The 13,800-nt window shown below is 50.6% G+C and overlaps 1 protein-coding gene across 1 annotated transcript in view; it reads left to right on the top strand.

Moving 5' to 3' along the window:
* Positions 1 to 13,800, top strand: part of LOC135551665 (protein spire homolog 1-like) — a 123,184-nt gene that overhangs the window by 98,785 nt on the left and 10,599 nt on the right. The window contains exons 13-16 of the mRNA XM_064982843.1: positions 1,005 to 1,142; positions 3,313 to 3,383; positions 9,998 to 10,025; positions 10,140 to 10,291. Of these exons, the coding sequence (XP_064838915.1) occupies positions 1,005 to 1,142; positions 3,313 to 3,383; positions 9,998 to 10,025; positions 10,140 to 10,291 (389 nt within the window). The remainder of the gene's footprint in view (positions 1 to 1,004; positions 1,143 to 3,312; positions 3,384 to 9,997; positions 10,026 to 10,139; positions 10,292 to 13,800) is intronic.

Genomic DNA, 13,800 nt, shown 5'->3' with positions numbered 1-13,800 from the left:
CGCGGTAACGTAACGGGTGAGGTGGCGCGGTAACGGGTGAGGTGGCGCGGTAACGTAACGGGTGAGGTGGCGCGGTAACGTAACGGGTGAGGTGGCGGGGTAACGTAACGGGTGAGGTGGCGTGGTAAAGTAACGGTTGAGGTGGCGCGGTAACGTAACGGGTGAGGTGGCGCGGTAACGTAACGGGTGAGGTGGCACGGTAACGTAACGGGTGAGGTGGCGGGTTAAAGTAACGGGTGAGGTGGCGCGGTAACGGGTGAGGTGGCGCGGTAACGGGTGAGGTGGCGCGGTAACGTAACGGGTGAGGTGGCGCGGTAACGTAACGGGTGAGGTGGCGCGGTAACGTAACGGGTGAGGTGGCGCCATAACTTAACGGGTGAGGTGGCGGGTTAAAGTAACGGGTGTGGTGGCGCGGTAACGGGTGAGGTGGCTAGCTTTTAGACTCTGTTAAAGGGATCGTTTTCACTTTAATGTGATCGCCTCATTTTCATGCTGTCAGAATATAGTTACAGCTCCTCTATGGCAGGTTGAGCCTTTCCATTGTCATAGAGCTTTGAAGCTGTGATAATAGCCTGGGACCACACCTGTTTGGCATGATGGCACAAACAGACAGGGTGGCCTAGCGGTTAGAGCGTTGGGTCAGTAACCGAAAGGTCACTGGTTCCATTACCCGAGCCGACAAGGTGACAAATCTGTCTGTCCTTGAGCAAGGCACTTAACCCTAATTTGCTCCGGGATGATGTACTACTGTGGCTGACCCTGTAAAACAAAACATTTCACTGCACCTATCTGGTTGTCCCAGCTAGCTCTATTATGATGAATGCACAAATTGCATGTTGCTCTGGATAAATGCATCTGCTAAATTACTCAAATGTATATGCATGTACCCAGGCTACTTTGTTAAAGCTAATCAGCTAACTGTGTGTGTGTGTGTGTGTGTGTGTGTGTGTGTGTGTGTGTGTGTGTGTGTGTGTGTGTGTGTGTGTGTGTGTGTGTTATTTCAGGAGGACTTCTGCTACCCTGTAGAGTGTCTGGCTCTAACAGTAGAAGAGGTGATGCACATCAGACAGGTTCTGGTCAAAGCTGAGCTGGAGAAGTTCCAACAGTACAAAGACGTTTACAACGAACTGAGGAAAGGAAAGGTGAGAGCTGGGCCTGTCTAGACACAGTACTAGCGGAGATATTTATTTTTTTATTTTTTTATTTCACCTTTATTTAACCAGGTAGGCTAGTTGAGAACAAGTTCTCATTTACAACTGCGACCTGGCCAAGATAAAGCATAGCAGTGTGAACAGAGAACACAGAGTTACACATGGAGTAAACAATTAACAAGTCAATAACACAGTAGGAAAAAAAAAAGGGGAGTCTATATACAATGTGTGCAAAAGGCATGAGGAGGTAGGCGAATAATTACAATATTGCAGATTAACACTGGATTGATAAATGATCATGTACAGGTAGAGATATTGGTGTGCAAAAGAGCAGAAAAGTAAATAAATAAAATAAATAAATAAATAAAATAAACCTGGGCCTGTCTAGATACTCTACCAGTGGGGCTAGACCTGGGCCTGTCGAGATACTGTACTAGCAGGGCTAAACCTGGGCCTGTCTAGATATTGTACTAGTAGGGCTAAACCTGGGCCTGTCTAGATACTGTACTAGCAGGCCTAGGGCCTGTCTAAATACTGTACCAGCGGGGCTAGACCTTGGGCATGTCTAGATACTGTACTAGCAGGGCTAAACCTGGGCCTGTCTAGACACTGTACTGGCGGGGCTGGGCCTGTTTAGATAATGTACTAGCGGGGCAGGTACTGGGGCCTGCCTGGAGATGCCGTACCGGGGCCTGTTTGGAGCAGCTGTTCCAGCTGGGTAGGTACCGGGGCCTGTTTGGAGCAGCTGTTCCAGCTGGGTAGGTACCAGGGCCTGTCTGGAGATGCCGTACTGGCAGGGTAGGTACCGGGCCTGTCTGGATATGCCGTACCGGCAGGGTAGGTACCGGGGCCTGTTTGGAGCAGCTGTTCCAGCTGGGTAGGTACCGGGCCTGTCTGGAGATGCCGTACTGGCAGGGTAGGTACCGGGCCTGTCTGGAGATGCCGTACTGGCAAGGTAGGTACCGGGCCTGTCTGGAGATGCCGTACTGGCAGGGTAGGTACCAGGGCCTGTCTGGAGATGCCGTACTGGCAGGGTAGGTACCGGGCCTGTCTGGAGATGCCGTACCGGCAGGGTAGGTACCGGGGCCTGTCTGGAGATGCTGTACCGGCAGGGTAGGTACCGGGCCTGTCTGGAGATGCCGTACTGGCAGGGTAGGTACCGAGGCCTGTCTGGAGATGCCGTACCGGCAGGGTAGGTACCGGGCCTGTCTGGAGATGCCGTACTGGCAGGGTAGCTCCGGGGCCTGTCTGGAGATGCCGTACCGGCAGGGTAGGTACCGGGCCTGTCTGGAGATGCCGTACTGGCAGGGTAGCTCCGGGGCCTGTCTGGAGATGCCGTACCGGCAGGGTAGGTACCGGGCCTGTCTGGAGATGCCGTACTGGCAGGGTAGCTCCGGGGCCTGTCTGGAGATGCCGTACCGGCAGGGTAGGTACCGGGCCTGTCTGGAGATGCCGTACTGGCAGGGTAGGTACCGGGGCCTGTCTGGAGATGCCGTACTGGCAGGGTAGGTACCGGGGCCTGTCTGGAGATGCCGTACTGGCAGGGTAGGTACCGGGGCCTGTCTGGAGACGCCGTACTGGCAGGGTAGGTACCGGGGCCTGTCTGGAGACGCCGTACTGGCAGGGTAGGTACCGGGGCCTGTCTGGAGATGCCGTACCGGCAGGGTAGGTACCGGGCCTGTCTGGAGACGCCGTACCGGCAGGGTAGCTCCGGGGCCTGTCTGGAGATGCCGTACTGGCAGGGTAGCTCCGGGGCCTGTCTGGAGATGCCGTACTGGCAGGGTAGGTACCGGGCCTGTCTGGAGATGCCGTACTGGCAGGGTAGGTACCGGGCCTGTCTGGAGATGCCGTACTGGCAGGGTAGCTCCGGGGCCTGTCTGGAGATGCCGTACTGGCAGGGTAGGTACCGGGCCTGTCTGGAGATGCCGTACTGGCAGGGTGGTGTTCAGTAGGAAATCATTGCAGATATAAATGGCATGAATACAGCTTACATGGTTCATGTGCCTGCAATGCTCCTTGTTGCTGTCACAATAAACATCATCAAACAAATACCAAAGTAGTCTGACTGGATCCGTCTTGTAACATTCTTGCAGCGCTTAATGTCTTTGACTTGATATTTACTTGATCTCTGAAATAACCGTTCTCCTCCTCTCTCCTGTAGCTGTGTTTCTCCTGTCAGACTAAAAGGTTCTCCTTTTTCACCTGGTCCTACACCTGCCAGTTCTGCAAAAGGTACATTTATATTATAGCTGTGTTTATATTTGAATATAGTTCTCTATTATGGCTGTCACTTTGGTGACTAAGTATTTTTAAAACCTCTGGCTTTGGGCTAGATGTCTCAAGGTGTAGTTCATACATGTATAATCTATGAGCAGAATTACTGTTTTACCTCAATTAGCCACAACATCTCTAGTCTGCAAGCGACTGTGTTTCTGGAAGCTGTGTGGCACCATTTTACCCCATGATTGCAAGCCCCTAGCAGTTCAAGCCAATTAGCTTCAGCCCCTCGCCATTTGAGCGACAGCAAGCAAGACACGCACAGCAGAGCGAGAGAGCGCAATAACGTGGTGCCCATATTTAATGTAGTACGACATTTTCAAGCGACCACTTGACTCTTGAGCACTACATTCAGATCTACTGACTCAAAGTACCGGAGAATCTCTTTAATGTTCATCAGAGGGGGTGGGGTCTCTTGGACATTATAAGATCATATGTAAATCAAAGAGCTAATATATTAATCGTCTGTATTTGTTTGAGCTGTACCCCCCCAGGCTTGACTCCTGCCAGGTCACACAGGATGCCTGGCCTGCTTTGGCAGGGCTCACTGGGTGTCGTGTTTCCTGGTAGGACCCAGGATACCTACCCTCCCCCTCCACCCATCTATTGTTTGTTGTCATGTTTGGATGTTTGTAGTTACTGTTGTTGTTATTGTCCTTCTAAATGGAAAATAAATTATAAATGAAAAAATATACAGTACATTTGGAAAGTATTTAGACCCCTTGACTTTCTCTACATTTTTTTCCTTATTTGACATTTTTAAGTATTCAGGCGCTTTACTCAGTACTTTGTTGAAGAACCTTTGTCAGTGATTACAGCCTCAAGTCTTCTTGGGTATGACACTACAAGCTTGGCACACCTGTATTTGGAGAGTTTCTCCCATCATTCTCTGCAGATCATCTTAAGCTCTGTCAGGTTGGATGGGGAGCGTCGCTGCACAGCTATTTTCACGTCTCTCCAGAGATGCTCGATCAGGTTCAAGTCCAGGCTCTAGCTGGGCCACTCAAGGCCATTCAGAGACTTGTCCCGAAGCCACACCTGTGCTGTTTTGGCTGTGTGCTTAGGGTGGTTGACTGGGGGCAAGGTGCTCTGGAGGAGCACTCAGGTATCGTGTAGGATCTCTGTGCTTTGCTCCATTCATCTTTACCTCAATCCTGACTAGTCTCCAAGTCCCTGCCACTGAAGAAAATCCCCACAGCATGATGCTGCCACCTCCATGTTTCACAGTAGGGATGGTGCCAGATTTCCTCCAGACATGATGCTGCCACCTCCATGCTTCACAGTAGGGATGGGGCCAGATTTCCTCCAGACATGATGCTGCCAACACCATGCTTCACAGTAGGGATGGTGCCAGATTTCCTCCAGACATGATGCTGCCACCACCATGCTTCACAGTAGGGATGGTGCCAGATTTCCTCCAGACATGATGCTACCACATTTAACATTTACATTTAAGTCATTTAGCAGACGCTCTTATCCAGAGCGACTTACAAATTGGTGAATTCACCTTCTGACATCCAGTGGAACAGCCACTTTACAATAGTGCATCTAAATCATTAAAGGGGGGGTGGTGAGAAGGATTACTTATCTTATCCTAGGTATTCCTTGAAGAGGTGGGGTTTCAGGTGTCTCCGGAAGGTGGTGATTGACTCCGCTGTCCTGGCGTCGTGAGGGAGTTTGTTCCACCATTGGGGGGCCAGGGCAGCGAACAGTTTTGACTGGGCTGAGCGGGAACTGTACTTCCTCAATGGTAGGGAGGCGAGCAGGCCAGAGGTGGATGAACGCAGTGCCCTTGCTTGGGTGTAGGGCCTGATCAGAGCCTGGAGGTACTGCGGTGCCGTTCCCCTCACAGCTCCATAGGCAAGCACCATGGTCTTGTAGCGGATGCGAGCTTCAACTGGAAGCCAGTGGAGAGAGCGGAGGAGCGGGGTGACGTGAGAACTTGGGAAGGTTGAACACCAGACGGGCTGCGGCGTTCTGGATGAGTTGTAGGGGTTTAATGGCACAGGCAGGGAGCCCAGCCAACAGCGAGTTGCAGTAATCCAGACGGGAGATGACAAGTGCCTGGATTAGGACCTGCGCCGCTTCCTGTGTGAGGCAGGGTCGTACTCTGCGGATGTTGTAGAGCATGAACCTACAGGAACGGGCCACCGCCATGATGTTGGTTGAGAACGACAGGGTGTTGTCCAGGATCACGCCAAGGTTCTTAGCGCTCTGGGAGGAGGACACAATGGAGTTGTCAACCGTGATGGCGAGATCATGGAACGGGCAGTCCTTCCCCGGGAGGAAGAGCAGCTCCGTCTTGCCGAGGTTCAGCTTGAGGTGGTGATCCGTCATCCACACTGATATGTCTGCCAGACATGCAGAGATGCGATTCGCCACCTGGTCATCAGAAGGGGGAAAGGAGAAGATTAATTGTGTGTCGTCTGCATAGCAATGATAGGAGAGACCATGTGAGGTTATGACAGAGCCAAGTGACTTGGTGTATAGCGAGAATAGGAGAGGGCCTAGAACAGAGCCCTGGGGACACCAGTGGTGAGAGCGCTTGGCGAGGAGACAGATTCTCGCCACGCCACCTGGTAGGAGCGACCTGTCAGGTAGGACGCAATCCAAGCGTGGGCCGCGCCGGAGATGCCCAACTCGGAGAGGGTGGAGAGGAGGATCTGATGGTTCACAGTATCGAAGGCAGCCGATAGGTCTAGAAGGATGAGAGCAGAGGAGAGAGAGTTAGCTTTAGCAGTGCGGAGCGCCTCCGTGATACAGAGAAGAGCAGTCTCAGTTGAATGACTAGTCTTGAAACCTGACTGATTTGGATCAAGAAGGTCATTCTGAGAGAGATAGCGGGAGAGCTGGCCAAGGACGGCACGTTCAAGAGTTTTGAAGAGAAAAGAAAGAAGGGATACTGGTCTGTAGTTGTTGACATCGGAGGGATCGAGTGTAGGTTTTTTCAGAAGGGGTGCAACTCTCGCTCTCTTGAAGACGGAAGGGACGTAGCCAGCGGTCAGGGATGAGTTGATGAGCGAGGTGAGGTAAGGGAGAAGGTCTCCGGAAATTGTCTGGAGAAGAGAGGAGGGGATAGGGTCAAGCGGGCAGGTTGTTGGGCGGCCGGCCGTCACAAGAAGCGAGATTTCATCTGGAGAGAGAGGGGAGAAAGAGGTCAGAGCACAGGGTAGGGCAGTGTGAGCAGAACCAGCGGTGTCATTTGACTTAGCAAACGAGGATCGGATGTCGTCGACCTTCTTTTCAAAATGGTTGACGAAGTCATCTGCAGAGAGGGAGGAGGGAGGGGGAGGAGGATTCAGGAGGGAGGAGAAGGTGGCAAAGAGCTTCCTAGGGTTAGAGGCAGATGCTTGGAATTTAGAGTGGTAGAAAGTGGCTTTAGCAGCAGAGACAGAGGAGGAAAATGTAGAGAGGAGGGAGTGAAAGGATGCCAGGTCCGCAGGGAGGCGAGTTTTCCTCCATTTCCGCTCGGCTGCCCGGAGCTCTGTTCTGTGAGCTCGCAATGAGTCATCGAGCCACGGAGCGGGAGGGGAGGACCGAGCCGGCCTGGAGGATAGGGGACATAGAGAGTCAAAGGATGCAGAAAGGGAAGAGAGGAGGGTTGAGGAGGCAGACTCAGGAGAAAGGTTGGAGAAGGTATGAGCAGAGGGAAGAGATGATAGGATGGAAGAGGAGAGAGTAGCGGGGGAGAGAGAGCGAAGGTTGGGACGGCGCGATACCATCCGAGTAGGGGCAGTGTGGGAAGTGTTGGATGAGAGCGAGAGGGAAAAGGATACAAGGTAGTGGTCGGAGACTTGGAGGGAGTTGCAATGAGGTTAGTGGAAGAACAGCATCTAGTAAAGATGAGGTCGAGCGTATTGCCTGCCTTGTGAGTAGGGGGAAGGTGAGAGGGTGAGGTCAAAAGAGGAGAGGAGTGGAAAGAAGGAGGCAGAGAGGAATGAGTCAAAGGTAGACGTGGGGAGGTTAAAGTTGCCCAGGACTGTGAGAGGTGAGCCGTCCTCAGGAAAGGAGCTTATCAAGGCATCAAGCTCATTGATGAACTCTCCGAGGAACCTGGAGGGCGATAAATGATAAGGATGTTAAGCTTGAAAGGGCTGGTAACTGTGACAGCATGGAATTCAAAGGAGGCGATAGATAGATGGGTAAGGGGGAGAGAGAGAATGACCACTTGGGAGAGATGAGGATCCCGGTGCCACCACCCCGCTGACCAGAAGCTCTCGGGGTGTGCGAGAACACGTGGGCGGACGAAGAGAGAGCAGTAGGAGTAGCAGTGTTATCTGTGGTGATCCATGTTTCCGTCAGTGCCAGGAAGTCGAGGGACTGGAGGAGGCATAGGCTGAGATGAACTCTGCCTTGTTGGCCGCAGATCGGCAGTTCCAGAGGCTACCGGAGACCAGGAACTCCACGTGGGTCGTGCGCGCTGGGACCACCAGATTAGGGTGGCCGCGGCCACGCGGTGTGGAGCGTTTGTATGGTCTGTGCAGAGAGGAGAGAACAGGGATAGATAGACACATAGTTGACAGGGTACAGAAGAGGCTACGCTAATGCAAAGGAGATTGGAATGACAAGTGGACTACACGTCTCGAATGTTCAGAAAGTTAAGCTTACGTAGCAAGAATCTTATAGACTAAAATGATTGAAATGATACAGTACTGCTGGAGTAGGCTAGCTGGTAGTGGCTGCGATGTAGCTAACCTAGAAAATCGCTCTAGGCTAAACAATTGACTTGGATACAAAGACGGCTATGTAGCTAGCTAGCTACGATCAAACAAAACAAACCGTTGTACTGTAATAGTTACTACAGTGCTGCTATTCGGGGGCTAGCTGGCTAGCTACGTTAAGAGAACGACAATAGCTGGCCAGCTAACCTAGAAAATCGCTCTAGGCTACACAATTGTCTTAGATACAAAGACGGCTATGTAGCTAGCTAGCTACGATCAAACAAAACAAACCGTTGTACTGTAATAGTTACTACAGTGCTGCTATTCGGGGGCTAGCTGGCTAGCTACGTTGAAAGACCGACAATAGCTGGCCAGCTAACCTAGAAAATCGCTCTAGACTACACAATTGTCTTAGATACAAAGACGGCTATGTAGCTGGCTAGCTACGATCAAACAAATCAAACCGTTGTACTGTAATGAAGTGAAATGAAAAATGTGATACTACCTGTGGAGCGACGCGGAATGTTGACCGGGTAGTTGGAGTTCAATTCGGTAGAGGTTGGCTAGCTGTTGGCTAGCTAGCTAGCAGCATTTCCTACATTAAGGACGACAAATAGCTGGCTAGCTAACCTCGGTAAATTAAGATAATCACTCTAAGTCTACACACTCTAAACTGCACAATTATCTTGGATACGAAGACAGCGAAGACAACTATGTAGCTAGCTGACACTACGCTAATCGAGTCGTTCAGTTGAGTGTAATAGTTTCTACAGTGCTAGTGGACAGTGGATGTTAGCTAGCTGCTTAGCTAGCTGCTGGGCAGATACGTTAGGACGACGAAATACGATAATATGCAATTGTCGTTGATACAAAGACGGCTATGTAGCTAACTAAGAAGAAATTGCTAAGATACGACAAATCAAACCGTTGTACTATAACGAAATGTAATGAAAAGTTATACTACCTGCGGACCGAAGTGTAGATGCGACCGCTCGCTCCAACCGCTCGCTCCTACATGGCATTGTATAACCACCTTGCTTCACAGTAGGGATGGTGCCAGATTTCCTCCAGACATGATGCTGCCTCCACCATGCTTCACAGTAGGAATGGTGCCAGATTTCCTCTAGATGTGACGCTTGGCATTCAGGCCAAAGAGTTCAAACTTGGTTTCATCAGACCAGAGAATGTTGTTTCTCATGGTCTGAAAGTCTTTAGGCCACTCTACCATAAAGGCCTGATTTGGTGGAGTTCTGCAGAGATGGTTGTCCTTCAGGAAGGTTCTCCCATCTCCACAGAGGAACCCTGGAGCTCTGTCAGAGTGACCACCCGATTCTTGGTCACCTCCGTGACCAAGGCCACTTCTCCCCCGAGACTGTATTCTTGTAGACCTTCAATGCTGCAGAAATATTTTGGTACCCTTCCCCAGACCTGTACCTTGACACAATTCTGTCCCGGAGCTCTACGGACAATTCCTTTGATCTCATGGCTTGGTCTTTGCTCTGACATGTACTGTCAACTGTGGCACCTTATATAGACAGATGTGCCTTTCCAAATGATGTCCAATCAATTTAATTTACCACAGGTGGACTCCAATCAAGTTGTAGAAACATCTCAAGGATGATCGATAGAAACAGGATGCACTTGAGCTCGATTTCAAGTCTCAAAGCAAAAGGTCTAAATACTTACGTATTTAAATACTTGTGTAAATTTACAACACTTTCTATAAACCTGTTTTCGCTTTGTCATTATGGGGTATTGTGTGTAGATTTGAGATTTTAATCAATTTTAGAATAATGCTGTAACATAAAATGTGGTAGAATTCAAGGGGTTCCGAATATTTTCCGAAGGCGCTGCATATATCAGAATTCATGCAATTCGTTGTGACTGAATATTTCGCTCTCTTGCCAGGTCTGTGTGCTCACAGTGCTGTAAAAAGGTGAGCCAAAATAGTCCTCGTCCATCCATTGACCACACTAGCCCTTTAATTGTTGACCGATGTTCAGATTATGCCTATATATCTGACCCTCCTAACTCTGTCCTGTTGTTCCAGATGAGACTTCCCTCTAAGCCGTATGCCAACCTGCCCGTCTCCTCTCTGGGTCCTACTGCCACTCTACCCAGGGAGGAGGCTGGAGGGACATCAGCCTTGGACACCCCAGAGAAGCCCTCGTCCAGCCACAGTCTGCGCCGGACTGTCTCCAGGTACACAATAACATCATTACCGGTCTTGGGTTTAGGGATGTGACAAATAACATTTAAACTGCTATTCTTTTTATAGTTTAAACGATAATAAAAAAAATATATTAAATGACATATGAATTCACAATTCAGATATGGTCTGCCGTTTGACCGCTAGGGGGGCAGTACAGTTCAATCTACCGCAGTCCTGGCTACCTACCAAACCGAGCAGTTCAATCTACTGCAGTTATGGCTACCTACCAGACTGAGCAGTTCAATCTACTGCAGTCCTGGATACGCTACCTACCAGCCCGAGCAGTTCAATCTACTGCAGTCCTGGCTACGCTATCTAACAGACCGAGCAGTTCAATCTACTGCAGTTCTGGATACCTACCAGACCGAGCAGTTCAATCTACTGCAGTTCTGGATACGCTATCTAACAGACCGAGCAGTTCAATCTACTGCAGTTCTGGCTACCTACCAGACTGAGCAGTTCAATCTACTGCAGTCCTGGCTACGCTACCTACCAGACCGAGCAGTTCAATCTACTGCAGTCCTGGATACCTACCAGACCGAGCAGTTCAATCTACTGCAGTCCTGGATACCTACCAGACCGAGCAGTTCAATCTACTGCAGTCCTGGCTACGCTACCTACCAGACCGAGCAGTTCAATCTACTGCAGTCCTGGATACCTACCAGACCGAGCAGTTCAATCTACTGCAGTGTTGGCTACGCTACCTACCAGACCGAGCAGTTCAATCTACTGCAGTCCTGGATACCTACCAGACCGAGCAGTTCAATCTACTGCAGTGTTGGCTACGCTACCTACCAGACCGAGCAGTTCAATCTACTGCAGTCCTGGATACCTACCAGACCGAGCAGTTCAATCTACTGCAGTGTTGGCTACGCTACCTACCAGACCGAGCAGTTCAATCTACTGCAGTCCTGGCTACCTACCAGCCCGAGCAGTTCAATCTACTGCAGTCCTGGCTACACTACCTACCAGACCGAGCAGTTCAATCTACTGCAGTCCTGGATACCTACCAGACCGAGCAGTTCAATCTACTGCATTCCTGGCTACGCTACCTAACAGACCGAGCAGTTCAATCTACTGCAGTTCTGGATACCTACCAGACCGAGCAGTTCAATCTACTGCAGTCCTGGATACCTACCAGACCGAGCAGTTCAATCTACTGCAGTCCTGGCTACGCTACCTAACAGACCGAGCAGTTCAATCTACTGCAGTCCTGGCTACCTACCAGACCGAGCAGTTCAATCTACTGCAGTCCTGGCTACCTACCAGACCAAACAGTTCAATCTACTGCAGTCCTGGCTACCTACCAGCCCGAGCAGTTCAATCTACTGCAGTCCTGGCAGTTACGCTATCTAACAGACCGAGCAGTTCAATCTACTGCAGTTCTGGATACCTACCAGACCGAGCAGTTCAATCTACTGCAGTGTTGGCTACCTACCAGACCGAGCAGTTCAATCTACTGCAGTCCTGGATACGCTACCTACCAGACCGAGCAGTTCAATCCTAGTCCAGCTACCTACCAGCCCGAGCAGTTCAATCTACTGCAGTCCTGGATACGCTACCTACCAGACCGAGCAGTTCAATCTACTGCAGTTCTGGATACGCTACCTAACAGACTGAGCAGTTCAATCTACTGGAGTCCTGGATATGCTACCTACCAGACCGAGCAGTTCAATCTACTGGAGTCCTGGCTACCTACCAGACCGAGCAGTTCAATCTACTGGAGTCCTGGCTACGCTATCTAACAGACCGAGCAGTTCAATCTACTGGAGTCCTGGCTACCTACCAGACCGAGCAGTTCAATCTACTGCAGTGTTGGCTACGCTATCTAACAGACCGAGCAGTTCAATCTACTGCAGTCCTGGATACGCTACCTACCAGACCGAGCAGTTCAATCTACTGGAGTCCTGGCTACCTACCAGACCGAGCAGTTCAATCTACTGCAGTGTTGGCTACCTACCAGACTGAGCAGTTCAATCTACTGCAGTGTTGGCTACGCTACCTAACAGACCGAGCAGTTCAATCTACTGCAGTTCTGGATACCTACCAGACCGAGCAGTTCAATCTACTGCAGTGTTGGCTACCTACCAGACTGAGCAGTTCAATCTACTGCAGTCCTGGATACGCTACCTACCAGACCGAGCAGTTCAATCTACTGCAGTCCTGGCTACGCTACCTAACAGACCGAGCAGTTCAATCTACTGCAGTCCTGGCTACGCTATCTAACAGACCGAGCAGTTCAATCTACTGGAGTGTTGGCTACGCTACCTAACAGACCGAGCAGTTCAATCTACTGCAGTCCTGGATACCTACCAGACCGAGCAGTTCAATCTACTGCAGTCCTGGCTACGCTATCTAACAGACCGAGCAGTTCAATCTACTGCAGTCCTGGCTACGCTACCTACCAGACCGAGCAGTTCAATCTACTGCAGTCCTGGATACCTACCAGACCGAGCAGTTCAATCTACTGCAGTCCTGGATACCTACCAGACCGAGCAGTTCAATCTACTGCAGTCCTGGATACCTACCAGACCGAGCAGTTCAATCTACTGCAGTCCTGGATACCTACCAGACCGAGCAGTTCAATCTACTGCAGTCCTGGATACGCTACCTACCAGACCGAGCAGTTCAATCTACTGCAGTCCTGGCTACCTACCAGACTGAGCAGTTCAATCTACTGCAGTCCTGGCTACACTACCTAACAGACCGAGCAGTTCAATCTACTGCAGTTCTGGATACGCTACCTAACAGACCGAGCAGTTCAATCTACTGCAGTCCTGGATACCTACCAGACCAAACAGTTCAATCTACTGCAGTCCTGGATACGCTACCTAACAGACCGAGCAGTTCAATCTACTGCAGTCCTGGATACGCTACCTACCAGACCGAGCAGTTCAATCTACTGCAGTCCTGGCTACCTACCAGACCGAGCAGTTCAATCTACTGCAGTCCTGGCTACGCTACCTACCAGACCGAGCAGTTCAATCTACTGCAGTTCTGGATACGCTACCTACCAGACTGAGCAGTTCAATCTACTGCAGTCCTGGATACGCTACCTACCAGACTGAGCAGTTCAATCTACTGCAGTCCTGGCTACGCTACCTACCAGACCGAGCAGTTCAATCTACTGCAGTTCTGGATACGCTACCTAACAGACCGAGCAGTTCAATCTACTGCAGTCCTGGATACGCTACCTACCAGACTGAGCAGTTCAATCTACTGCAGTCCTGGCTACGCTATCTAACAGACCGAGCAGTTCAATCTACTGCAGTCCTGGCTACCTACCAGACCGAGCAGTTCAATCTACTGCAGTGTTGGCTACGCTACCTAACAGACCGAGCAGTTCAATCTACTGGAGTCCTGGCTACCTACCAGCCCGAGCAGTTCAATCTACTGCAGTCCTGGCTACGCTATCTAACAGACCGAGCAGTTCAATCTACTGCAGTCCTGGCTACCTACCAGACCGAGCAGTTCAATCTACTGCAGTCCTGGCTACGCT

This window comes from Oncorhynchus masou, chromosome 13, assembly GCF_036934945.1.
Source record: "Oncorhynchus masou masou isolate Uvic2021 chromosome 13, UVic_Omas_1.1, whole genome shotgun sequence".
In the NCBI taxonomy this organism is placed as follows: domain Eukaryota; kingdom Metazoa; phylum Chordata; class Actinopteri; order Salmoniformes; family Salmonidae; genus Oncorhynchus; species Oncorhynchus masou.
The sequence above is the reverse complement of the archived record's forward strand: the minus strand, read 5'-3'. Positions and strand labels throughout refer to the sequence as shown.